At 39.2% G+C, this 27,725-nt stretch overlaps 1 protein-coding gene across 17 annotated transcripts in view; it reads left to right on the top strand.

Moving 5' to 3' along the window:
• Positions 1-27,725, top strand: part of NAA16 (N-alpha-acetyltransferase 16, NatA auxiliary subunit) — an 80,291-nt gene that overhangs the window by 1,425 nt on the left and 51,141 nt on the right. For 8 of the 17 annotated variants that reach the window (XR_004990874.2, XM_036454786.2, XM_036454780.2 and 5 more), the window contains exons 2-7: positions 955-1,039; positions 2,574-2,678; positions 3,843-4,000; positions 9,036-9,170; positions 17,178-17,331; positions 21,395-21,514. Coding sequence is in view for 16 of the 17 variants with exons in the window: in XM_036454786.2 (XP_036310679.1) it covers positions 955-1,039; positions 2,574-2,678; positions 3,843-4,000; positions 9,036-9,170; positions 17,178-17,331; positions 21,395-21,514 (757 nt within the window). In the remaining variant the exon portion in view is untranslated. Of the gene's footprint in view, positions 1-352; positions 372-954; positions 1,040-2,573; positions 2,679-3,842; positions 4,001-7,065; positions 7,152-9,032; positions 9,171-17,177; positions 17,332-21,394; positions 21,515-24,744; positions 24,771-27,725 lie in introns of those variants that run through there. The other 9 variants (XM_036454782.2, XM_036454778.2, XM_036454773.2 and 6 more) reach the window with 5 other exon arrangements.

The following is a 27,725-nucleotide window of genomic DNA, read 5'->3' as shown; positions in this document are numbered from 1 at the left end:
ATGGGTACTGTAGTTCAAATCATGTTATCAGTAGAATAATGAAAAACAACTCCGTGATTTATTATACTCTATTTACAAAAAGTTTAAGCTGCTGCTGAGTAAATTTTATTCCCAAATTAATTGGGAAATGCTAAACATTTCCTTAATCTGGGTATGTAATGTTTATTTATTTATTTATAAATATATTTTATTGATTTTTTACAGAAAGGAAGAGAGAGGGATAGAGAGTTAGAAACATTGATGAGAGAGAAATATTGATCAGCTGTCTATTGCACACTCCCTACTGGGGATTGATCCCGCAACCAAGGTACATGCCCTTGATGGGGACCCTTTAGTCCGCAGGCTGACACCCTATCCACTGAGCCAAACCGGTTTCAGCTTGGTTCCCTTTTTTTAAAAAAAATATTTTTATTGATTTCAGAGAGGAAAGGAGAGGGACAGTGAAGTAGAAACATCAATGTTAAGAATCATTGACCAGTTGCCTCCTGCATGCCCCACACTGGGGATGGAGCCCAAAACCTGGGCATGTGCCCTGAACTGGAATTGAACTCCTGGTCATAGGTCAAGGCTCCACCACTGAACCACAGTGGCTGGGCTCTTGGTTCCACTTTTGAAATAGCAAAGGCTTTTAATGCAGTTTTAGTATTTCTCTGTGTTGTTATCATATATGTTTTTGCTTTTGGATTTTGAATTTTAAAAAGCTGTAGCAGCGTTGATTGACAATTAAATTCCCAATTTATTAAATGTATTTTTTTCTTTATCTTCTGTAAAAGTGAAAATGCTCAAGACATAGAACAATTTGGTAACAGAAACATACTAAATGTTATAAGTGATATAAATTGACATAAAATCTTTCCATCACGTTTTAAACCTCAATTTAGATCTTCAATTATGTAAAAGTTGCTCCATATATAATCATTTTATAAAATAATTTTTGTTCATATTTCTTTACAGAAATGTTACGAACAGAAGCAATATAAAAATGGCCTCAAGTTTTGCAAGATGATTCTTTCGAATCCAAAATTTGCTGAACATGGAGGTATTGTCTTGTGAGAGATTGCTTTGGGGAAATCTAATTCTGAAATCAGACAGATAGGCTTCCTAACAGTGAAAGAAGAATGCTTCCCAGATTCCATGGCCTAGTAGCTCTATAATGTATAAATATTAAGCATTTTTAGTAATATCAGTCTTATTCTAGGTTACTTCTATTATGTTTAAGTCCATGTACATATACAGTTTTTACGATTAAATGAAAGGTTGTTGGTTGATCAATTTGGGAACAGTTGGAGTACTATATACCAATATTTTTATAGAAGTGATTTCATCTGTTACTTTGACTAGAACTTAAGTTTATTCTTTGATTTCCTATGTATAAAATTAGGACAATATTTGCAATACAGAAGTAGTATGAAGATAGAGTAAAATACATTTTATTCTTTGGTAGATGTCATGTATCTGCAGGCCTTTATATATAAATTGACACTACTGATTTATCATTAGATTGTTTATCTTGAGTTGTTTTTCTAGCACTGGTATTAATAAGTTGGCATTTGCTTTCTCATCCTTTTTCACTGGTCACCAGTATTTTTTAAGAGGATAGATGAGGTTACATACGCAAATTATGATCCTGTAGCAAAGCACAGCTAGCTGAGGTCGCTGAATATTAGTCTTTGGTAAATCTTGAGACTGTCTTATTGGGAAAATAGGCTGACCCGTCTCAGCTTTCTCATGTTGAAAACATTCTTTGAAGAAATGGAAAGAAGTCTTCATTTCATAGAATTTTAGAAATTTAACTTGTTTGCAAGTTTTGTCACTATGGAACCATTATCTAAGTGGAAGCTTTAGGGAAGTTCTTTATGTATAAACAGAAAAGATGTTTGGTTATAGGAGCTTGGACTGTTCTATCACCATGTTTTCTGAAAAACAGAATTCATAGACATTAATTTGAAAAACAGTTGTTCTTATCTAATTCCCTTGTGGATTATTTTTTTTGGGGATTATTCAGAGAGTTATTTCAATCTAAAGCATCTTTTACGTATTAATTACTTTAAACATATTTTTGGGTTGCCACTCCTGTAGTCCAATGTTGTATCCTTGAAATGCAAAGGATATTAATTCGCCTAATTAGAATTAGTTAGAATAAACTTGACAAAAATGCAGTTTATTCCAGTATTGAGTAAGGTGATTTTTTTCCTCTTTATTAAGGTAGATTGATTTGATTCTTGATTTGAATTGATCTCAGGTGAAGGGTGAACTGCTGTATAGATTTAACTCAACAGGGTTCAGGTGCCTGCTGTGTTACCTTTTCTCAGCAGAATAATCTCAACCCCCTTTCAAGAATCTTCTAAAGAGCAGAAAGCATTTTAGCAACTCAGTCTCCTCTTAAGGAACTTCAGAAAAGGACCTGGGCTAAACTTTAAGCAAATGTTTAAAATGCAGTTTTGGAGAGAAGTTCTTCTAACTATGGGATTAAAAATATGAATAATATAAGCATGGCAGGTGTCAAATGTTAAAATAGCCCTAAGATAATTTGAATCTTTTGTGTGTAAATAGAGCTTAAAAATATTTTTCAGAGACTTTGGCTATGAAAGGCTTAACATTGAACTGTTTAGGAAAAAAAGAAGAAGCATATGAATTTGTTCGTAAAGGACTTCGTAATGATGTCAAGAGTCATGTCTGTATCCTTTTGCAGTGGTTGAGTAGTTTTAATTTCATGTATGTCTTTTCAATTCATTAGTGTTTTTTCCTAATTCAAAAATTCAACCCTATGTACTACTTACTTAGCTTTAATAATTATCAACATTTTTTAGTATTAGTTTATCTGTCCCTTATGCCTCCTTTGTTGGAGTATTTTAAAGAGAATCGCTATACAGTATGTATGTATTGTGAGAGTGCTAATAATTATATGTGCTTTGAGCCTCATTGTTTTTCCTATATATCCATAAACTAGTGATATTTCACATCATTCCAGATAACTTACAAACCTGTATAGTGTAGTAAACCTTATTATGTTCTTTAAACTTTTGTTAAACTTTACAAGAAAAATTCAGAGGAAATTGATTTTAAAACATTTTATTTAGTGTCAAGTGTGATATTGGTTCTTCAGCTTGTTTCATTTACATAGCGACATAGCTATTTTCACTGATACTCATAATTGTATTTTTCTATATCTAGTATCCAGCTTGTAAAAAACAAAAATACTTTTTAAGGTTGGATCATTGAAATTAATGTTCATTTTTGTTTTGCTTATTTACATATTAATAACATTTTCACATATTGTCCTGTTTCTTATGTTTTTACATTTAATTTATTTATCTATGGGCCAGTATTGAACATCAGTAGTCTTAGTAGTGTTTTCACATTTTTAGCTTCGGGTTCTCTCAAAATGCTAAACACTTATTTCTTTATCTCAGTGCTTACTCTTGAGCAAAGAGAGAGGGCATGAAAGTATGGTAGTGGTTTTGGCTCCAAGATATGTTAAGAATTTAATTTACAATAAATAAAAATTGAATTTTGTGGTTTTTAATATCTTTGGTGAATTAACTGATGGTTACATGTTGTTTTAGAATTTATTGATTATAGACTTGTTTTAAAATACATTTTTTGTATATATTTTGTTTCAATAAATAGTGAATGTGTCCAGCTTCAACAATTTAACAGTTGTTAATCAAGGCTGATCTCTTTACCTCTTGCTCACTGTCCTCTTCCCTCTGATCCCAGGTCATTCTGAAGTAAATCTCAGACAAAAATGCCATTTTGTTAAAGTAAGCTTTATATTACATAGATATGTAGCATAGTATTTTCTAGTATCTGTGAATGTCTGTATTTCCTTAACTTAATAGGTTGGCATGTATATGGACTCTTGCAGCGTTCTGATAAGAAATATGATGAAGCTATAAAGTGTTACCGAAATGCCCTCAAGTTAGATAAAGATAATCTGCAAATTTTGAGGGATCTCTCTCTGTTGCAGATCCAAATGAGAGACCTTGAAGGTTACCGAGTAAGTACTTTATCTTAAGTGTACACATTTTAACAGATAGATATAACTTAAAACATGTGAATTCAGAATGAAGTGAGTGTAAGCAAAGATCATGTAGATTTGATTGTTCAATATAGAATAGAAGGGGAAAGTCACTTGGGACTTTCCCCAAGTAATAGTTGTAGAACTGTATACTTGATTATCAACAAAGGATAACTTTATTTAACGCTTTTTAAAACAACAACAACAACAAAAAAAAAAACTGTACTATCTCCTGTGTACAAATGCTATACTAGATTCTTTGTTGGTTTGACACAAATTTGGTAAACAGAACGTTTATAATTGAAGTCTAAATGTAGAGATTAGTTTTCTTTATTATCGGTTAGTAAATATAAAATGATCTGATAAGGGTTGCTATACATCAGTCTTTCTGTAGTCCAGACCTCTTCATACTGGTATCTTCAGCTCTGCTGTACATCTCCATGTGTATTCTAAATTAATTACCGTATGTCCAAAACGTAATTCTCTTATTTTTTAAAAAATATATTTTATTGATTTTTACACAGAGAGGAATTGAGAGAGATAGAGAGCTAAAAACGTCGATGAGAGAGATACATTGACCAGCTGCCTCCTGCACACCCCCCACCGGGGATGTGCCCGCAACCAAGGCACGTGCCCTTGACCGGAATCGAACCTGGGACCCTTCAGTCCTCAGGCCAACGCTCTATCCACTGAGCCAAACCGGTTTCAGCTTTTTTAAAAAAATATATATTTTATTGATTTTTACACAGAGAGGAATTGAGAGAGAGAGAGAGCTAGAAACGTCGATGAGAGAGATACATCGACCAGTCTCTTATTTTCTTATGCGAAGGAGGCCACCAACTCTTAACAGTTCTCCTTAAATAAATTGTCTTTCATTTACTTTTACTTTTGCCCTTCTGCCATAAGTCCTTTTTTAAAAATATATGTTTTATTGATTTTTTACAGAGAGGAAGGGAGAGAGATAGAGAGCTAGAAACATCGATGAGAGAGAAACATCGACCAGCTGCCTCCTGCACACACCCCACCGGAGATGTGCCCACTACCAATGTACATGCCCTTAACTGGAATCGAACCTGGGACTTTTCAGTCCTCAGACCGACGCTCTTATCATGAGCCAAACCGGCTTCGGCTATACCTAGATTTTTTACAGAAGTTTCAAGAGTTCTGCTGAGCTTGATAGTAATCATTCTTCAAGATAGTGTAGTTTTTCTTCAGCAGTACTTAACAGCCTGGGTGTGGTGAGAGTTAACATTAGTTATACTTATTGGGCAAAGAAATTAAGAATATTGGCAAGAGAGTGATTCCTATGAGGGATAGTGAAATAAATGAAGGTAAAAGAGTTGGTCGTTAAAGTGAAGGACGCAAGGAACTAGAGGTACTGGTGGTGTCCTCTTAAGAACAAGGGTAGGAATGTCATTGAAAATGTTGGCAGCATAGGCACAATGGCGAGAGAGAGATAATTTGTTTTTATGCTTTCTGTGTGGCAAATAGGACAGTGATTTTCAACCTTTTTCATCTCATGGTACACACAAACTAATTACTAAAATTCTGTGGCACACCAAAAATATATTTTTTGCTTAATCTGACCAAAAAAAAGGTATAATTTTGATTGATTTATAAAAATAATAATAGTAATTATCTATCCTTTGTACTCCAAAGTGACTTAAAAAAAAAAAAAATCAGGTGCCTATACTTATATATAAGGATTTCTGGTACCAAGAATTAACCAGTTAGATGCAGCCTTCTGAAGCATGACCAATAAGATACAACTCTGTTATATATTTATGTTTCAAGACAGGGCATTCATGCCAATGGGCTATTGTGTTGACTTGTCATTTTTTATTTGACAATCTTAGCGATTTTCAATCTTTTTCATTTCATGGCACACATAAGCTAATTACTAAACTTGGGTGGCACACCAAAAAATATATTTTTTGCCAATCTGACCAAAAAAATAGATATAATTTTGATTCATTCACACCAGATGGCTGTTGTGTTGGCTGTTTGACAGTCTAAGGGAAAACAGGTCAGTGCACCTGATTCCTGATTAAATAGTCAGGTATTGCATATTTTAAAAATGCATTTGGCACACCATTTGAAAATCCCTGATCTAGGATGTGGTTGTGAGAGTGGGTCCCTAAAGAGGGATAGAGGAGATATTAAAGGAAATCTTACATGTAAGAAGATAGGTTATTAGATGGGTGTTCTACAGTGTTCCATTTGCCCAGGGAGGATTTGGAAGAGAGAAGAAAACTGACCCAGACTTTAATGAAGGGTTGGAGTGACAGAAGCAATAATGAAAATAAGTAATGAGAGTGATAATAGCATCCTATTCCTATATAATAAAAGGCTAATATGCAAATCACGCTCACGGCAGAATGACTGGTTGCTATGACCACCAGGAGGCAGACACTCAATGCAGGAGCTGCCTTCTGGTGGTCAGTGTGCTCCCACAGGGGGAGTGTTGCTCAGTCAGAAGCCAAGCTGGCGAGCGCAGGAGCGGGCGGGAGCCTTTCCCGCTTCCGTTGCAGGCAGGTGGTAAGGAGTGAGGGGTTCTGGACAGCTAGAGCTCAGGCCTAAGCCGGCAGGTGGACATCCCCTGAGGAGTCCTGGACTCCGAGAGGGCTCAGGATGGGCTGAGGGACCTCCTACTCCCCCACAAATGTCATGCATCAGACCTTTAGTGATTTTATATGTCTAAAAGGAACCAGACACTTAACACATAAAGATAGAGGAGTGATAGTTACTTCCTCAAAGATAATCTTTTTACAAAAGAAGATCTGATCTTGTTACTCCTTTTGGCATTTCTAACAACAGAGGAAGGGAAGCTAAACATTACATTTTCAAAATTCCATTGGAGCTGGTGTTTTTTTATGAGACTTGTTCCTCCAAGCAGTTGCACTTGTCTAAAACTTGGAGGCACATATGAGCAATGAAGAAGTGAGGTCTGTGTAGGGAGGTTGTATTTTCTGCTAATGATGATATCTTGATTTTTCTGGGGCAGCCATAGTGGAATTTCTGGTGTTTTCTTCCTACTGTAATAGATACTGACCTGTCAGAGTAGCAGCAGTGGTGTTTCTGCTTGAAAAGATGTTTGAGACTTCTATCCTATCTCAGGGCCTACTATACCAGGTATACTGGTTAATAATGTGGATTTTTTTCAATAGATGGAGTTACACATATATTGATATACTAGAGGCCAGGTTCACGAAATTTGTGCATGGGGGTCGGGGGGCAGTGTCCCTCAGCCCAGCCTGCACCCTCTCCAATCTGGGACCCTTGAGAGATGTCCGACCACCCGTTTAGGTCTGACCGCTGGCTCCCAACCACTTGCTTGCCTCTGCCTGATTGCCTCTAACTGCCCTCCCATGCCAGTCTGGTTGCCCCTAACTGCCCTCCCCTGTAGCCTGGTCACCCCCAACTGCCCTCCCCTGCTGGCCTGATAATCTCAAATGCCCTCCCCTGCAGGCCTGGGTCCCCCCGCTCCCCAACTGTCCTTCCCTGCAGGTCTGGTCTCCCTACAACTGCCCTCCCCTGCTGGCCTGGTCACCCCTAACTGCCCTCCCTGATGTCCTTATTGCCCACAACTGACCACTGTAAACCTGGTCTCCCCCAACTGCCCTTCTTTGCCAGCCCGATCACCCCTAACTGTCCTCCCTGCTGGCCTGATAGCCCACAACTGCCCTTCCCTGCAGTCCTGGGTCCCCCCCAACTGCCCTCACCTGCAAGCCTGGTCCCCCACAACTGCCCTCCTTTGCTGGCCTGGTCTCCCCCAACTGCCCTTCCCTGCCAGCCTGGTTACCCACAACAGCCCTCCCCTGCAGGCCATCTGTGTCCACATGGGGGCAGCCATCTTGTGTCTTGGTGTGACCATCAATTTGTATATTACTCTTTTATTAGGTAGGATATGTGATTTTATATGTTGTTTTTTTTGTATCGACAACAAGCTTCAAAACTTCATATGTCACATTTTCTGAAGGTGTTAACATCATAGATATTTTTACGCTTAAAAATGTTGAATTTCATGCCAATAAAAGAGCATTGGCATGAAGTTTTAACTCATTATTTTGAAGAAAAGAGCTGCTGAAAGTTATCGAATACTTCAGGAAGCTTATGGTGAACATGCTCCATCTCAAGTTATCTGTGAACGCTGGTTTAAACACATAAATAAAAGTGACGATTTTGATGTGAAAGACAAAGAACGTCCAGGTCAATTTGAACCATGCTTTGATTGTAAAACAACTAGAATGGGCCAGAAGATATGGCAAAATAATTTTGCTCCATGATACACCATCACACACTTCAAAACCAGTTAGGCACGTTAAAAGATTTTGCCTGGGAAGTATTAACCCACTCGATATATTCACCAGACCTTGCTCCTTCAGATTACCATTTGTTCCGATAGATGGCACATGCACTTTCTGAACAGCACTTCAAAATGTACAAAGAAGTGGAAAATTGGGTCTCTGAATGTTTGCCTCAGAATAAGAATAGTTCTATTGGGACAGTATCCACAAATTACCTGAAAGATGGGGGAAATGTGTAGCTAGCGATGGACATTATTTTGAATAAAACACTTTTGAAATTACCGTGTGTTTTTTTTCTTTATTATTATTACAAAATCCGCCATTATTAACCGGTACACCTGGTAATGTAAGTCCATTGTGATTTCATATAATAATTTTGTAAACAGCAAAATTTAGTTCAGTATAAAACTATCTCAGTCTCTCAATTACCAAAAGAAATCCTATTATATGAAGGTAATTTTATAAGTCAGCCCAAAAGCATGAGCCCCAGGGTCGGCTTTTCAGTGACAGCCTTACCATGAGCATTATGGGGTATTTTACAACTTAAATAATTAATAAGGCACACAGAAAGTGTTTTATTGTGGAACTTATTTGTTAATTGAATACATTAAAAAAGAATTAAAGGTATCGAATTGTTTCCTGAAAACTGATGAACAGAAATACTTTACAGAAAGTTTAAAAAGAACGTTTTATTTATTTATTTAAAGGAGACAAGGTATCAGCTTCTTCAGTTGCGGCCAACACAGCGTGCTTCCTGGATTGGATATGCTATTGCATACCATTTGCTGAAAGATTATGACATGGCACTAAAACTATTGGAAGAATTTAGACAAACTCAGCAAGTAAGTCTATTTTAACATTTTTTCCTACATTCATTTATAAAATAGTTAACTTCTGGATTGCCCCAACCTCCATATGTGAGTTACAGTTTTGTGGCCTATGGAAAAATGGGAAAACTGACAAGTTAAAACAGAATTCATTGGTGCAACCACTATGGAAAACAGTATATAGGTCCCTCAAAAAATTAAAAATGGAATTGCCTTATGACCTAGCAATTCCACTTCTGGAAATGTAATGGAAGAAACCTGATGCACTAATTCAAAAGGATATATGCACCCCTATGTTCATAGCAGCATTACTTAAATAGCCAAGATTTGGAAGCAGCCCAGGTGCCCATCAATAGATGAGTGGATGAAAAAGCTGTGTTAGCCGAAACTGGTTTGGCTCAATGGATAGAGCGTCGGCTTGGGGACTGATGGGTCCCGGGTTCGATTCCGGTTAAGGGCATGTATCTTGGTTGCGGGCACATCCCCAGTAGGGGGTGTGCAAGAGGCAGCTGATCGATGACTCTCTCTCATCGATGTTTCTAACTATCTCTCTCCCTTCCTCTCTGTAAAAAATCAATAAAATATATTAAAAAAAAAAAAAAAAAAAGAAAAGAAAAAGCTGTGTTAGCCGAAACCGGTTTGGCTCGGAGGTAGAGCGTCCGTCTGCGGACTGAAAGGTCCCAGGTTCGATTCCGGCCAAGGGCATGTACATTGGTTGTGGGCACATCCCCGGTAGGGGGTGTGCAAGAGGCAGCTGGTTGATGTTTCTCTCTCACCGATGTTTCTAGCTCTCTACCTCTCTCCCTTCCTCTCTGTAAGAAAATCAATAAAATATATTAAAAAAAGAAAAAGCTGTGTTATATTTACACAATGGAATACTACTCAGTTATAAAAAAGAAGGAAATCTTACCTTTTGCCACAGCATGGATGGACCTAGAGGGTACAATAAACCCTCAATTTTGTTACCTCGATTTAATGGACTTCGGATTTATTGGACAAAATTTCTGGGCCATATGTCTTATGTGAAAATTAACACTCTGTTAAATTTAAAATTTTATTTATGTATTTATTTTGTTAATTCTCTCACCTGAGGATATTTTTTTCCATTGATTTTTAGAGAGAGTGGAAGGGGAGAAGAGAGAGAGAAGCATTGATATGAGAGCAACACATCAGTTGGTTGCTTCCACACATGCCCCCAACTGGTCCAGGGAATAAGCCTGCACCTGAGGTTAAACCCTTAACCCGGAATGGAACACAGGACCCTTTAATCCAAGGACTAATGCTCTAACCACAGAGCAAAACTGGCCAGGGTTTAAAATGCTTTTAACCAAGGTTTACTTATAAGTAAATTAACAGGTTATTGTTTGGTTACTAATTCACTGTTATTTTAGCAAATAGGATATATGTTGGAAAAAACAGTGTAATAATTTCGCTGACATAAATAAATATATCTACAAGTATAGTAGACATAATTAAATCCAAGAGTCACCCCTCATAAACAATGTTCAGCAAATAATTAAGACATGATCACACTGCATTACTCAAGGTAATTGATTTGGTTGTCAAATGGGGAGACTTTCTGTAGCAGTTTTTTTTTTAAGCTCTTTTGACACACACACACACACACACACACACACACGTGTGTGTATATATATTTCAGAGAGGGGGAGAGAGATAAAAACATTAATGATGAGATAGAATCATTGATTGGCTGCCTCCTGCATGCCCCCTACTGGGACTGGAGACCACAGCCTGTGTATATGCTCTTAATCGGAATCAAACCCAGGACCCTTCAGTCTGCAGGTTGACGCACTATTCACTGAGCCAAACTGGCTCTGTAGTAGTTTTAACACATTCTTATAGGACAATGTTCTAATGTGTGTGGTAAGCCATGCCTCAACCATGTACATTTGTGTCCTCTTGGTGACTGGTGAATGCATTCATTTATTAAACATATTCAGTATAAATTAAAAGTTACAGTAATACATGTAGAAAACTTTTCTGTGAAATTAAAATTTTATACATACTTAATTTTAATTACACACGTGTCTATGTAAGTAAAAATAGGTAAACTAATTTGTCTAGTAATTTTTAAAAAAAATATATTTTATTGATTTTTACACAGAGAGGAATTGAGAGGGGCAGAGAGTTAGAAACGTCGATGAGAGAGATACATCGACCAGCTGCCTCTTGCACACCCCCCACTGGGGATGTGCCCGCAACCAAAGTACATGCCCTTTACCGGAATCGAACCCGGGACCTTTCAGTCCGCAGGCCAACGCTCTATCCACTGAGCCAAACCAGTTTCGGCAATTTGTCTAATTTTTAATGTACACATTCAGAAAAATGTATGTTTATATAATGGACTTTTGGTTTTAATGGACACCCCCTCGCCTGAATTAGTCTATTATATTGAGGTTTTACTATATTATGCTAAGTGAAATAAGCCAGTCAGAGGAGGACAAATAACATATGGTTTACTTATGTGGAATCTAATGAACAAAATAAACAATAGAAACAGATATAGAGAACAGACTGATAGCTGTCAGAAGATAGGGGGATTGGGTTGGGTGAAAGTGAAGGGATTAAGCAGTACAAATTGGTAGTTGCAGAATACAGAGATGCAGATTGCAGCATGGAGGATGTGGTCAATAATGTCACAATAACTGGGTATGGTGGGTGCTTGGGGCAGCAGGGTGGAACACTCTAGACTAGAATATATGGTTTTCTGGCCACTTTGCTATACATCTGAAACTGGTATGGAAGAGTATTGAAAGTAAACTGTAGTTAGAAAAAAAAAACAGAATTCTTTTGTTTTTTTTTTAATTTCTTTTTGTTATATTTATTTATTTTCCAGCTTATACAAACTGGATATAGAAGCATAAACATAGCACATTTCTACCATCTTTAACACAAATACAAACTATATGTACAATTATTGTATTAAAATTACAAATGCTTAACTGACAATCTATATACTAATAAAAAGGTAATATGCAAATTGGTCATGATGCCCTAACCCAGCAACCAAACAGCAGCCTGCATGGGGCAATCAGGCCAGCAGGGCTGGGGAGGGGGGGGCAGTGAGGGAGGCCAGCGGGGAGGAGGGTAGTTGGGGTGACCAGGCCAGCAGGATGGGCAGTTAGGAGCGACCAGGCCAGCAGGCAGAGGTGTTTAGCGGTGATCAGGCTGGCAGGGAGGGGCAGGGGAGGAGGAAGTTGGAGGTGACCAGGCCAGCAGAAGGGACAGTTACGACTAACCAGGCTGGAAGGGAGGGCTGTAATGAGTGATCAGGCCGGAAGGCAGAGGCTGATAGGGTTGATCAGGCTGGCAGGGGGTGCAGTTAGGGGCAATCAGGCAGGCAGGCATGCAGGTGAGCAGTAAGGAGTCTGCGGTCTGGGATTGCGGTCCTGGGGATCAGGCCTAAACTGGCAGTCAGACATCCCCTGAGGGGTTCCGGATTGGAGAGGGTGCAGGCTGGGCTGAGGGGACTCTCCCTCGGGCACAAATTTCATGCACTGGGTCTCTAATATATAAGCAAGTAGACAAATGCCATGAGACAGAAGAGAATCCTTCCTCTATAATAAAAACCTAATATGCTAAGTGTTGGGTCGGCTGATTGGCCATTCAACTGATCAAAGTGTAATATGCTAATGATATGCTAAGGCTGCTCAACTTCTTGCTATGAGGTGCACTGACCACCAGGTAGCAGACAGTTGACCAGTTGACTACTTGCTGTGACATGCACTGATCTTCAAGTGGCAGACACGCTGACCTGTAGGTTAGCTTGCTGCTGGGTTCTGGCTGATTGGGATTAAGTGAGACTGGCCAGACATGCCCTGGAGTTCTTCCATGGTCCCTCCCCAGCTGACCAACCTCTGCATCCCTCCCTGGCCCTGATCTTGCACCGGTGGGGTCCCTTGTCTGGCCTGTCTGCTTTTGCAATCTGGGCTGAGGGACCCTTTCCCCTGCCCCAAGAGCATGAATTTCCTTCACTGGGCTTCTAGTTATTAAATAAAGCACTGACATTGTTTGTTACAGTAAAAAAAAACACTGCATTTCAGCTCTTTTTAAAATTTAAAATTATTTAATCTAATCTACATGATCAACTGAATTTATTGGGGGGGAAAAATCCAAGACCAGCAGTTCCTCACATTTGAGTCCTACTCAGATTGGCAGCTTTCACTTTTCTGGAGTCTGTGCAAAAACAACACAAAAATAGAGGGGAGGGGTTATTTCAGTCATTATAGGGTTGATGTGAGTAGGTGCTACACTTAGTCCTTCTCTATTCACCCCATGTCCATTAAGCTTCTTCTAGGTTAGTCTTGTGTGACTAACCCCCGGGGGAAGGCTGGTTTATCTCACCAGATTTGGGCGTCTTAGGGAGGCTGTCTTGAAAGAACAGTACTAACAGCTGGCATTAGCTCCAACATCCCAAGCTGTTTTCAATGCAATGGTATTGTTATAAACTTTTCTCTTTAAAAAAATCAACAAACAAACAGAACCCTCCCCCCCCCAAATCCCTAAAACTGAATGAACAACAACAACAACAAAAAACAAACAAAAAAAGTGGGGTGGGGCTCAGAATTTTTTTGTATTGATTGATTGATTTTAGAAAAAGAGGAAGAGAGAGAGAGGGGTCAATTTGTTCCACTTATTTATGCATTCACTAGGTGCACGAAATTCATGTATGGTTAGGGTCCCTAGGCCTGGCCTACTATCAGAACTGATCTGTTGGGTGACCAGTGGGGCAATTGGGGAGTCCCCTCTGGCACCCACCTTGACTGACCAGGTGCCTGCAGGCTGGGGGCAGCTCCTACGTTGAACTTCTGCCCCTTCATGGTCAGTGTTCGGCATAGTGACCAGTCATCCCACCCATCGTTCTGCCTTGGGTTGATTTGCATATTAGGCTTTTATTATATAGGATTGGTTGATTTTTGTATGTGCCCTGACCAGGGATCGAATGTGCAATCTTGGCATATTAGAATGATGCTCTAACCCCATGGTTGGCAAACTGTGGCTCTTTTGCCCCTTGCGTGTGGCTCTTCCATAAAATACCACGGCCTGGGTGAGTCTATTTTGAAGAAGTGGCATTAGAAGAAGTTTAAGTTTAAAAATTTGGCTCTCAAAAGAAATTTCAATCGTTGTACTGTTGATATTTGGCTCTGTTGACTAATGAGTTTGCTGACCACTGCTCTAACCAACTGAGCTAATTGTCCAGAATTTTTAATGCAAAATAATTAATATAAAAATATTTGTACATTTTAATTTCAACAATATTCAGATGATAAAGGAAAACTACAAAAAAATGGAAGTTTTGTGACTGAGAATTGTTTCTCTAATATATATTGCTTTATACTTGATGTAAACATTAATAAATACATTTTAATATGTAAAATAGAAAAGAACAAAAATATACACAAGAAATTAAACAGGTGTTAACATTTTTTATATCCAGATTTTGTTATTTTTTAAAGGAATGAAATTAGAGAAATAGCTAAAGTTCTCCCAAGTGCCTCCCTAGAAGTAGCCACTATTCTGAAATTGGTATGTCATTCCAGTGCATTTACATTATGTGTAAGTTCATAAAAGTTAGTATTATTTTGTGTATTTAGAAATTTATGAGTGATATGCAGTTTTTTTTCATTCAACTTTTCTAGATGTCTATATTAATACATGTAGGGCTAGTTTATCCATTTTTAACTGCTGTTTGGAGTTTGATTATATGAATAAGCCATAGTTTATCCATTCTACTTTGCCTCTATTGAAAAACAGTACTGTAATGAATATTCTTGTCTGCTGTTTCATTAGCCACATTTGTGAGTTTCTCTTCAGTGTACACCTAAAATTGGAATTTAGAGTTGTAGCAATGTGTTTTCAGCTTTACTAAGTATTGTGATCAAAGAGGAAGGGAGAAGGATAGAGAGTTACACACATTGATGAGAGAGAAAAACCAATCAGCTGCCTCCTGCACACCCCTACTGGGGATGTGCCTGCAACCAAGGTACATGCCCTTGACTGGAATTGAACCTGGGACCTTTAGTCTGCAGGCCGATGCTCTATCCACTGAGCCAAACCAGTTAGGGCTTATCATTAATATTTCTTTTCTTTTTTAAAAAAATATATTTTATTGATTTTTTTACAGAGAGGAAGGGAGAGAGAAACATCGACCAGCTGCCTCTTGCACACCCCCTACCGGGGATATGCCCGCAACCAATGTACATGCCCTTGACCAGAATTGAACTTGGGACCCTTTAGTCCGCAGACCTATGTTCTACAACTGTGCCAAAGCGGTTTCGGCTAGCCATTAATATTTCTTCTTTGATGAAATATCTATTCAGATTTTGTGCCCTTTTTTTTTTTTTTTTAAATATATTTTATTGGTTTTATACAGAGGGGAAGGGAGAGAGATAGAGAGCTAGAAACGTCGATGAGAGAGAAACATCGACCAGCTGCCTCCTGTACACCCCCCGCTGGGGATGTGCCCGCAACCAAAGTACATGCCCTTGACCGGAATCGAACCCGGGACCTTTCAGGCCGCAGAACGACGCTCTACCACTGAGCCAAACCGGTTTTGGCATTGTGCCCACTTTTTAATTAGGTTATTTGTCTTACAACTGAGTTGTGAAAGTTCTTTATATATTCTTAATACAAGTCCCTTATCACATAATATTATTTGTAAATATTTTTCCCAACCTGTATCTTGTATTTTCATGTTATTAGTGGTGTTTTCTGAAGAAGAAAAATTTTATAATTTTGGTGAAGTCTAATTAATTTTTTTCTTTTATACATAGGGTCACAAAAAATTTCTCCTATTATAAGATTTTCTTTTATAGTTTTAGTGCTCACATTTAAGTGTGTGATCCATTTTAATTTTTGTGTATGGTATGAATTATGAATCTAAGGTCTTTTCTTGCTTACTTTAATTGTCCCACTATTATTTGTGAGAAGACTACTCCTCCTTTATTGAATTGCCTTGGCACCTTTGTAGAACATCAGTTGACCAGAATATATTAACTTATTTTTGGACTTTTATTCTGTTCCACTGATCCTTGTGTCGGTGCCATACTTTATTGATGATTGTAGCTTTGTAGTAAGTTTGAAGATGTGAAGCACATGTTCCCCTACTTTGTTCTTTTTCAAATTATTTGGCCATGTAGGGTTCTTTTTATTTCCATTTGAATTTTAGGATTAGCTTATACATTCTTTGCAAAAGGCTTGCTGTGAGTTTGGTAGGGATTGCATTGAATTTATAGAACAATTTGGAATTGCCATCAAAATATTGAGTATTGTGGGCCATTACTGTGGAGTGTACTATCTCACCATTTATTTAGGTCTGTCTGTAATTTCTCAGCATATTTTGTAGTCTTCAATATATAGATCTTATTTCTTTTGTAAAAAATTTATTTCAGAGAGGAAGGGAGAGTGAGAGAGAGAGAAACCTCAAGGATGAGAGAGAATCATTAATCAACTGCCTCCTGCACGCCCCTTTGGGGGATGGAGCACGAAACCCTGGCATGTGCCGTGACCAGAAATCAAACCATGACCTCTGGTTCATAGGTCAATGTTCAACCACTGAGCCCTACCCATAGGCATCTAGATCTTGTTTCTTAAATTTATTCCTAAATATCTTGTTCTTTTTGATGCTGTTGTGAGTGAAATTATTTTAATTAATTTTCAGATTGTTGCTACAACATAGAGATATAATTGATTCTATATATTGATTTTGTCTCCTTGATGAGTTCTCTTAGGTTTTTTAATGTAGATTCATTTTAACCATTTTTATACTTTTTTGGGTGTACAGGACCTGTTCACTTTGCTCTATACCAGTGTTCCATCCCTTTATTTTAAAGGATGTTAATCTTTGGTATTAATTACTCTTCTATTTATAATTGTTCATGTATTGCTTTTTAAGTCCATGTGAATTGCTTTCCCGAGAAAGCAGTGAAATTAAAGATCTGAAATTGCTTTATGTAATTATATAAATATGATAATTTGGTCTTTTTTTTTTTTTTTTTTTAGGTTCCTCTCAACAAAATTGACTATGAATACAGTGAACTGATATTATACCAGAATCAAGTGATGCGAGAAGCAGATCTATTTCAGGAATCTTTAGAACATATAGAAACATATGAGAAACAAATATGTGATAAACTTGCGGTGGAAGAAATTAAAGGTTAGTTGACCTGCCTTTTCTTTTTAATTAAAGAAAAGAGCTAAAACTGTATATTTTATTCTGTCTTAACACTTAAATAAGATTTATCATGTATTAGGCAATATTCTAAACACTTATTATGATGTAGTTGTTATATTCACTTTAGAGTTGGGGGACTGAGGAACAGAGAGTTAAGTGATTTACCTAAAGTCACACAGCCAGGTAAGCTGGTTGTAGTGCTGTATATGAGGCCAAGAAGTTTGACTCCAGATTTAATTTTTATTTTTTTATTTTAATTTTTAATTTTTATTTTTAAAAAAATATATTTTATTGATTTTTTTACAGAGAGGAAGGGGGAGAGAGAGAGCTAGAAATGTTGATGAGAGAGAAACATCGACCAGCTGCCTCTTGCACACCCCCTACCGGGGATGTGCCCGCAACCAATGTACATGCCCCTGACTGGAATCGAACCTGGGACCTTTCAGTCCGCAGACCGACGCTCTACCACTGAGCCAAACAGGTTTTGGCCAGATTTAATTAAAAAAAAATTTTTCTTTATTGATTAAGGTATCATATATTTGTCCTCAACCCCCATTCCAGTCTCCCACCTCTCCCCACTCATGCCCCCACCACCCTATTGTCCTTGACAATATAATGCACACAAGTCCTTTGTTCTCTCCCTTTTATCCCCAACCTCCCTTTGAGGTCCAACAGTCTGACCCATGGCTCCTTATCTCTGGGTCTGTTCTTGTTCATCAGTCTATATTGTTCACCATTTCCCCTAGATGAGTGAGATCATGTCCTACTAGAAATATAAGAATTGAAAATGAGACAAGCAATAATGGTTATGCTGAAAGGCATATGAATCAGTCTGTAGTGAATTTCTTTCTGGGCCACCAGTTCTTTTGAGACCCAATTTCAGTGTCAAATAATTCCTTATGTGTATATGTCAGCAATGATATTTCAGTTCTGGATGGTGGACAAATACCCTGTTTCCCCGAAAATAAGACAGTATCTTATATTAATTTTTGCTCCCAAAGATGCGCTAGGTCTTATTTTCAGGAGATGTCTTATTTTTCCATGAAGAAGAATACGGTACACATTTATTGTTAAATGAAAATAAAGGAAATTTATTACCTGTATATGGTACGGTAGTACGGTAGTTGTCAACACAAACCAGACAAACTGTGAATCCTACAGTATCAAGAATTTACTCATTTATTCAATGACAATCATGTCATCATCTTCTGGAACATCATCATAACAATCCAATTCCTGAATTTCCTGGTGAATTTCTTGTGACTCCATTTCTTTCAGAATCAGTGGACCAAATCTCTCATGTTTAGCAATAGCACTGTCTTTAAATGAGTACTTCTTGTCAAGGTAGCCTGCTCGCAGTGCATTTGCAATGTAACTGTCAGTGATTTCCTCCCATGAATTCTTCACCCAAGTCACAACTTCTTGCAGTTTAGGTTTCACAAAGTTTCTGAGACAGAGCCTAGGGGGGGCCTTATTTTCTGGGATGCCTTATATTTCACTCAGAAGGAAACCTGTTAGTAGGTCTTATTTTCGGAGGATGTCTTATTTTCGGGGAAACACGATAGTAGTAATGCAGGTCCAACCCTCTCTGGTTTGGTCCTGGGCAACCTGCAGTGATACACAGCTGCTGACTGCTATTATGGCAAGGCGACATCAGTGTCTTCCATCTCTGGACTGCTTCTCTTCTGTCTTCATGGTTGGAGTAGTCCTGTCTTTCTGTTACAGGAATCCACATGGTCTCAGAGTTGTTTTCTGAAAAATATACAAACATATTGTTGACCAAAAGTTAATAAGGAATATTTTCTATAAATTTGACTTGGGATCCTTTTTCATTTTTTGCCCAAATGATTTTCCTCTGGCTTGTTTTGACACCATGTGTGTTTTTCATGGGTGCAGATTTAATTTTCTTAAGCGGAAATTATATTACCTTTATATTTTACCCCTCCATATCTGTATATCTATATCTGTATCTATTTATGTATAGTAAAATATAATAAGAATAATAATTGATACTGGGATTATCATCTAGTAATAACCTTTACCTTATAGTATTAGCATATAATAAATTGTTTGGACTTGAAGAATAGTATAAGCAGGGTAAAAATTAGACTGACCAGAAGTTAATTCTGGAGGAATGGGGCATGTTTATAGTTTTAAGTAGCAAATGTTTATATATATTCACTTGTGTGCCAAGTATTATGCTAAACCATTTAAGTTAATTATTTCCTTTGATTATCATAGAAGTGAATTAATGTAGTTGGTATTTTAGAGGTAAGGAAATAGACATTGGAAGTTTGTAACTTGTTTAGAGCTAGAAATTGGTAAAATTAGTAATTAAATTACATATAGTTAGTTTTACTATACCCTCTTGATTTTGACAAATGTATAATAACATGCATCTTGAATAATATATAACATATATAAATAGCAAAATAATCCGATATTATAAAGAGGTAATGTGCAAATTGACTGTCATACCATCACAAGATGGTGGCATGTGGGACTGGAGCGGGACTGGCTGCTCCACATGTCTACCGCCAGAGTCCCATCAGCCCTGCGGGGTGGGTGGGAGGGTAGCAAGCACATGGAGCATCTGGGCTTGCCCCCAGGCAGGGCCAGCCCAAGGCACAGGCAAGCCTTGAATGTTGGCTGCCCAGCCACCCGGGGCTGGCCCGAGGCTTGCACTGCCAGCAGTTGCAACAGCAGAGGTGATGGGGTTGTCGCCTTCTCCTGATCACCGGGTAGCCTTCCGCCCCTGAGGGCTCCCAGACTGTGAGAGGGGGCAGGCGGGGTTGAGGGAACCCCCTTCAGTGCATGCATTTTTATGCAGTGGGCCTCTAGTTGTATATAATAACCACTGTTATATGTTGCCTTCTCTAAGATGATGAAAACTGAAATAGTATGACTTGAAGACATTTCAGAGGATTATTTGTTTGAAATAGATTATTTGAGGAATGGGAAATTTTAGGGATGGGAAGTTGAGATATATTCTTTTTGAGAATCTCCTGTTTATCTGAGACTAGGTGTGCTTTCTATTATGTTTGAGAAGTTTAGATCTTCATTCCCCATGCTCACTTTCAACTTGATTGGCTTCTTGAAAGCCACATATAAATTGAACCGTGTAGGTGTCCCACATAACATGGTTTGTGTGGTTTCTTGCTGTGAAGTGGGGTTTAGTGTTATTGTTTTACGAGTTAATTCAAATTTTGTGACCTGGAAAGGAAATGAAGAGGATCAAATGGAGAATTGTTTAATATATGAACTTATCAGGAAAAGTACATTTAAATCATGCGGTAGGAAGGTAGGGATATTTCATTTAAATTATTTAACAATCTTTAATAATAAAAGTGTAATAATAAAAAGGCATAATATGCTAATTAGACCAGACATCCTTCCAGATGACCTTCTGGATGAAGCCAAGGCTGCAAGGGAAGCCCGGGTCCAGGGTGTCTACTGGCGGCTGGAGGGAATCCTGGGTTCCGGGTGCCAGAGGGAAGTCAGTACCGGCCACTGTGGGGAAGAAAGGCCTATTCTTGCATGAATTTGGTGCATCAGGCCTCTAGTATATATAAAAGCCTAAGCGACTGGTCGACTGAATGACCAACTGATTAGTTGTTATGACACACACTGACCACCAGGGGGCAGATGCTCAATGCAGGAGCTGCCCTATGGTGGTCAGTGTGCTCCCACGGCTATCCTCCTGTGGCCCCTCCCCCTGCCGGCCAACTTCCTGTGGCCCCGATCAGTCCCAATTACAGGCCAGGCGAAGGGACCCCATCCATGCATGAATTAGTGCACTGGGCCTTTAGTGTTAGTATAGTAGAATGTACAAATGAAGGTCCATTTCTGAAGGCAAGCTATAAATTAATCTATTGTATGTTTAGTTATATAAACTGCAATATGCCCATACATACTGGGAGGGAGGCACATACAGTTCTGTTCTCTATAAATATCTACTATACTAATAATGTTCAGTGATATCTCTGGGATCAAAAAGGTATTTAATGTTTAAGTTAAATGATTGTGATTTTAAACTTAATTTTAGGGGAAATGCTATTGAAACTGGGACGATTAAAAGAAGCCAGTGAAGTATTCAAAAACTTGATTGATCGGAATGCAGAAAATTGGTGTTATTATGAAGGCCTGGAAAAAGCTCTGCAACTTAGTATGTACTGATTTTTCTTTTCTACCTTCTTTTAACTATTGTTTGAAGTATAATAACATTTAAAATTGTGATAATATTTGAAGACATTTATTTCTTGCCCTATAATTCATTTTTTCATGTAGGAAAATTATTGAAATGAAAATGAATTAAAATATTTATACTTAATTGAGAAAAGTGTATAGATAATGATTATGTTACCTATTTAGATTAGAGAGATGGGAAAAACAATGAGTGTTCTCTTTCAGGGAAGTGTCATAATCCTATTTAATAAGGAGGGTATATGCTAATTGACCATCACACCCTTACAGAGATGGTGGTGCCCACAGCCAATAAGGAGGGAATATGCTAATTGACTACCATGCCCTCTAAGATGGCGGCACTCACAGCCACAAGATGGCGGCGTCCACTCCCCTCAGCCCAGCTGAAGGGCCTATCTGAGGAGTCCCCCAGACCTAGGGCCAGCCTGAGGCTTAGGCAAGCCTTAGATGGTGGCTGCCCAGCCACCCAGGGCCACCTGAGGCTCAGGCAACCAGGACCGGCTGAGGTTTGTGCTGCCATCAGTGGCAGCAGCAGAGTTTGAGGGGGGTGTTGCCCACCCCTGTGGGCTCCCAGACTGTTAGAGGGGGCAGGCCAGGCTGAAGGACTTCCCCTCCCCTGCATGAATTTTCATGCACCGGGCCTCTGATTATTTAATTTTTAAAAAAATATTTTTTATTGATTTTATACAGAGAGGAATTGAGAGGGATAGAGAGTTAGAAACATCGATGAGAGAGAAACATCGACCAGCTGCCTCCTGCACACCCCACACTGGGGATGTGCCTGCAACCAATGTATGTGCCCGTGACTGGAATCGAACCCGGGACCTTTCAGTCCGCAGGCCGACATTCTATCCACTGAGCCAAACGAGTTTCGGCTGATTATTTAATATTTTTAAAGAATTGGATGTCTGTTATAGTCAACCTCTAAATAAGAATTGGGCTAAAGAAACTTTCCTGGGAGTATATGGTATATACATTGGCATAAAAATTGTTCTGTGAATTTAAAACTAGGTTAATTTGTGTGGAGTAAAATGTTACACATCTTTTTTTTTTTAGTTTATTTTAATTTAATTTAATTTTATTTTATTTTACTTTTATTAAATTATTATCTGTGTACATATTTTAACATTGCCCCCCCAGCACATCTTTGAAATTATATAACCTTGACCCTTTTTAGAAATCTAGGGTCATTGTTCAAATTTTCCCTAACATTTTCATAATTAAATGTTAGCAATTAACATTTCTAAAATCCTGTTATTTATGGCTAAATATATGACTGAAATAATTATGAAATATGGCTTAGGGAATGTTGAAAGCAGAATGTTGAATGCCCTTGACTGGAATTGAACCCAGGACCCTTCAGTCCACAGGCCAATGCTCTATCCACTGAGCCAAACCGGTTTCGGCGCATATTACCTTTTTATTGGTATATATTGTTATGTCCTAATTCTTGTTATAAATTAATTTGGATTTTTGCTTGTATTTAAAATTTAATGTCACAATTACTAAAATAGTTTTAAATGTTTGTTAGAAAATGATGGAAATTTTAATATTGGTTAGATCAATCTAGTGTTTTTTTGTTGTTGTTTTTTAAAATAGGACAGAAGTCATGCCTGAAAGTTGGAAATGTGAGATAACTATGATTTTCCTTTAAACTACCAGTTACTGACATCCCATCTAATAAAAGAGCAATATGCAAATTGACCACACATCCTCTACACCCACAAGCCATGCCCACTAGTCAATCAGGACCATAATCTGTGGCTGCGGTCATATTGAGTTAACCAAACCAATATGACTGCAGCCACAGAGAGAGCAGGAGGCTTTCATTTCCCTGGCAATGGAGGAAGCCAAGCTTTCCGCCTGCATTGGCCTCTGCTTAAGGTACAAAGTTTCAATTATAGAAGATAAATAAAACCCAACAAAAATGGCTGGGGCCACAGAGCAAGCAGGAGGTTTGGCTCAGTTCAAGACTACAAAGTTTTAATTATAGAAGATAAATAAAATCCCAGATACCAGGGCCTCCACTTGGGTCGCCAGGGGGTATGGCCAGCCTGAAAACCACAGGTCCCTTGCTCAGGCCTCCCCACGCTCCAAGGGAACCCTAACCCTGACCCAGGACACCCTTCAGGGCAAACCTTTGCACCCACCCTTGCACCCGACCTCAATCCTATATAATAAAAGAAAAATATGCAAATTGATTGTCACTCCGACACACAAGATGGCTCCCCCATATGATCAAAGATGACTGACCCCATGTGTGGACAAGATGGCGAGCAGGGTAGGGCAGTTGGGAGGGACCAGGTCTGAAAGGGAGGGCAGTTGTGGGCAATCATGCCAGCAGGAGAAGGTAGTTGGGAGGGATCAGGCCTGTAAGAGAGGGCAGTTGGGGGTGATCAATCCCACAGGATTAGTGGTAAACAGAGTGGCAGAGGAAGAAAGTTGGGGGCAACCAGGCCTGCAGGAAAGGGCAGTTTTGGGGGACCCAGGCCTGCAGGGTAGGGCAGCTAGGAGTGACTAGTCCTGCAGGGGAGGGCAATTAGGGGCAAAAAGACTGGTAGGTGAGCTTATGTGTCAATCATGCTGGCAGGGGAATGGTTAGGGGTGATCAGGCTGGCAGGCAGAAGCTGTTAGTGTCAGTCAGAAAGGCAGGCAGGCAAGAAGTTGGGAGCCAGCCAAAACCGGTTTGGCTCAGTGGATAGAGCGTCGGCTTGGGGACTGAAGGGTCCCAGGTTTGATTCCGGTCAAGGGCATGTACCTTGGTTGCGGGCATATCCCCACTAGGGGGTGTGCAAGAGGCAGCTGATCGATGATTCTCTCATCGATGTTTCTAACTCGCTATTTCTCTCCTTTCCTCTCTGTACAAAATCAATAAAATATATTTAAAAAAAAAAAGTTGGCAGCCAGCAGTCCTGGATTGTGAGAGGGATGTACAACTGCCTGGTAGGATGGGACCTAAATGGGCAGTCAGACATCCCTCAAGGGGTCCCAGATTGGAGAGAGTGCAGGCGGGGTTAACAGACACACATCCCCTGTGCACAAATTTTGTGCACCGGGCCTCTAGTGTAGCTATTAATACAGATTATTTACATGTTTTAGTAAGAAAAATAGAATGTATTCTGTATGTCAGAATGCATACTTAATCTAAAATGTCTTCATTATAAAACTAATTGCATTATTTTATCTTTTTAGGTTCCTTAGGACCTTTTCTCCCTCATGCTAAGTTCTGGAGCTCCAACTTGTGACTTGAAATAGGGCATTGAAATGGTTTGGTTTTGTCTTAATGATATTATTTTAACTATTTTTACAACACTTGTTATATCTGGGATAGTGAAAAAAAGTTTTTTTATATATATATTTTATTGATTGTTTTACGGAGAGGAAGGGAGAGAGGTAGTCAGAAACACTGATAAGAGAGAAACATTATCTACCAGATGCCTGCTGCATGCCTCTCACTGAGGATGTGCCCATAACCAATGTCTGTGCCCTTGACCAGAATTGAACCCGGGACCCCTCAGTCCGCAGGCTGATGCTCTATCCACTGAGCCAAACCGGTTTTGGATCAGAACTGCTTTATAAAAATACAAATAAATAAACAAAAGCCCGCAATAGCCTTCATGTGAATTTTAGTGGAGGTTGCTTGATATTTCATGAAGTCTCCAATCATTAACAGAATCTAAAAATTATTTTTCACATATTCCAGTTCCAAAAATCCAGCCACATTGGAGCTCCAAAACATATTATTGGGGGAAGGAAACATCTTAAACAAAAGCAAACTAATACATTGTTTATAATCATGATTGTGAACACTGCATTTATTATGAAATACTTGATTATTAGGACTAAGAGTTATTCTTAAAATAATTGTATTTCTTTTTTTCCTTTTTTTAATCTTTATTGTTCATATTATTACAAAATTTCCTCATTTTTTCCCCCTCCATCAAGTTCCTATCCCACCCTCTGCCCTTTCCCCACCCCCCATTGTCCTCATCCATAGGCGCACAGTTTATGTTCAGTCTCTTCCCGCACCCCCACTCCTCTTTTCCCTGAAAATCATCAGTCCACTCCCCTTCCATATCTCTGATTCTATTATATTCAATAGTTAATATTGTTCATCAGGTTTTTTAATTCCCTTGGTTTTTAGATTCACTTGTTGATAGTTACCGGTATGTATTTGTTGTTCATAATTTTTATTTTTTTCTTCTTCTTCTTCCTAAAGAACCCCCTTCAGCAATTCATATAATTCTGGTTTGGCAGTGATGAACTCCTTTAGCTTTTTTTTATTAGTGAAGCTCTTTATCTGGCCTTTGATTATGAGTGATAGCTTTGCTGGGTAGATTATTTTTGGCTGTAGGTTCTTGCTATTCATCACCTTGAATATTTCTTGCCATCCCCGTCTGGCCTGGATGGTTTCTGTTGAGAAATCAGCTGACATTCTTATGGGTGCTACTTTATAGGTAACTACCTGTTTCTCTCTTGCTGCTTTTAATAGTCTCTCTTTGTCTTTGGTCTTGGAATTTTAATTATGATGTGTCTTGGTGTGGTCTTCTTTGGATTCCTTTTGTTTGGGGTTCTGTGTGCTTCCTGGACTTATAGGTCTAATTCTTTGACCAGGCGGGGAAAGTTTTCTGTCACTATTTCTTTCAGTATGTTTTCGGTATCTTGCTCTCTCTCTTCTTTTGGGACCCCCATAATTCTAATGTTGGTTCACTTGAAGTTGTCCCAGAGGTTTCTTACATTATCTTCAACTTTCTGAATTCTCTTGTCTTCTTGCTTCTGCGGAGGAGTGTTTTCTGGCTCTTTATGTTCCAAATCTTTGACTTGATTCTTGCGTTCTTCCATTCTGTTTTTAGGACTGTGTTTAATATTTTTTATTTCAGAGAATGTTTTATTTCTTGTTGATCCCTTATTATTTCTTGTTGATTCCTTATTATTTCCTGTTGATCCCTTATTATTTCTAGTTGATCCCTTTTCATATCCTCATAGGTCTTATCGGCCTTTACTAGGAAATTCTTGAAAAACCTTATAAGCGTGGTTTTGAACTCTATATCCAGTCGCTTTTTGTCCTCCATTTCTTATGTTTGTGATGTTTCCTTGTCTCCGCATTTTCGCAGCTTCCTTGAGTTGGTAACCTTAAAAGTCTCTGTGTTTAGCTTGGATGGGGCGGAGTTTCAGGGTGAAGCCTACAGCCTTGGCTTCCATCAGCCACGCCCTATGAGGCTCCTGAGTCTCAGTGTTCCTCAGGGTCCTTCAGGGTCCTTCAGTACTCGTTGTAAGCACCTCTGAGAGAAAGGTGCCCTCAAGTTTCGCCTGCTACCCAACAGTCTAGGCTCTCCCCCAATAAGCCCGGAACTGGGGTTCAGTTCAGTTGGAAGTGGGGTTGGAAGTGGGGTTCAGAGCAGTCTGGAGCTTTTGTCTCCTTCCCACCAGGGCAATCCCACGGCACAGTCAACTGCCCGTTCTCTGCACACAATGTGCACGCCTCTGGGACTTCCTTTCGCCGTTCCCCTGGGTTTCTGCCTTATAGCCCAGGCTCCCTCTATATGAGCCTGGGTCCCCAGGGTCTGGCCTAGAACTGGGGTTCAGTGCAGTCGGAACTGGGGCTCAGCACAGTCTGGAACTTTTGTCTCCTTCCCACTGGGGCAATCTACCAGCAGAGTCAACAGTTCGTCCACTGCGTGTATTGTGCGTGCCTCCCGGGGCTCTGCCTTTCGCCGCTCCCCTGAGATTCTGCCTAATAGCCCATGCTCCCTCTGTTTGAGCCTGGGTCCCCAGGTTCTGGCCTAGATCTGGGGTTCAGCACAGTCTGGAGCTTTTATCTCCTTCCCGCTAGGGAACGCCAGCCAGGCACTCAGCCTCCACCTCCTCTCAGGTGTCCGTCCTCTGTGCACGCAACATGTCTCCGTACCTTAGGCTTTTACAGCTCCTCTGATTTTCCTTCTGGTTTTCTCTTTCCTTTTCGTTGTAGAATTTCCAGTCATTCGACTTTCCTGTAGTTCTGGGTAATGTCCATTTTGTATTTTAGTTGTATTTTATTGAAATTGTTGTGTGAGGGCGCTCGCTGGCCCCGCAGAATGAGCTGGAGCAAAGGTCGTGAGGCCAGAACCTTAACCTTAGCTGGATGCGGCATTCTGGTGCCCGAATAGGAATCCGGAGAACAAGATTTGCCTGAG

The sequence above is a fragment of the Pipistrellus kuhlii genome, unplaced genomic scaffold (assembly GCF_014108245.1).
Source record: "Pipistrellus kuhlii isolate mPipKuh1 unplaced genomic scaffold, mPipKuh1.p scaffold_m20_p_3, whole genome shotgun sequence".
Lineage (NCBI taxonomy): Eukaryota > Metazoa > Chordata > Mammalia > Chiroptera > Vespertilionidae > Pipistrellus > Pipistrellus kuhlii.
This window is presented reverse-complemented; position numbering and strand designations above follow the sequence as displayed.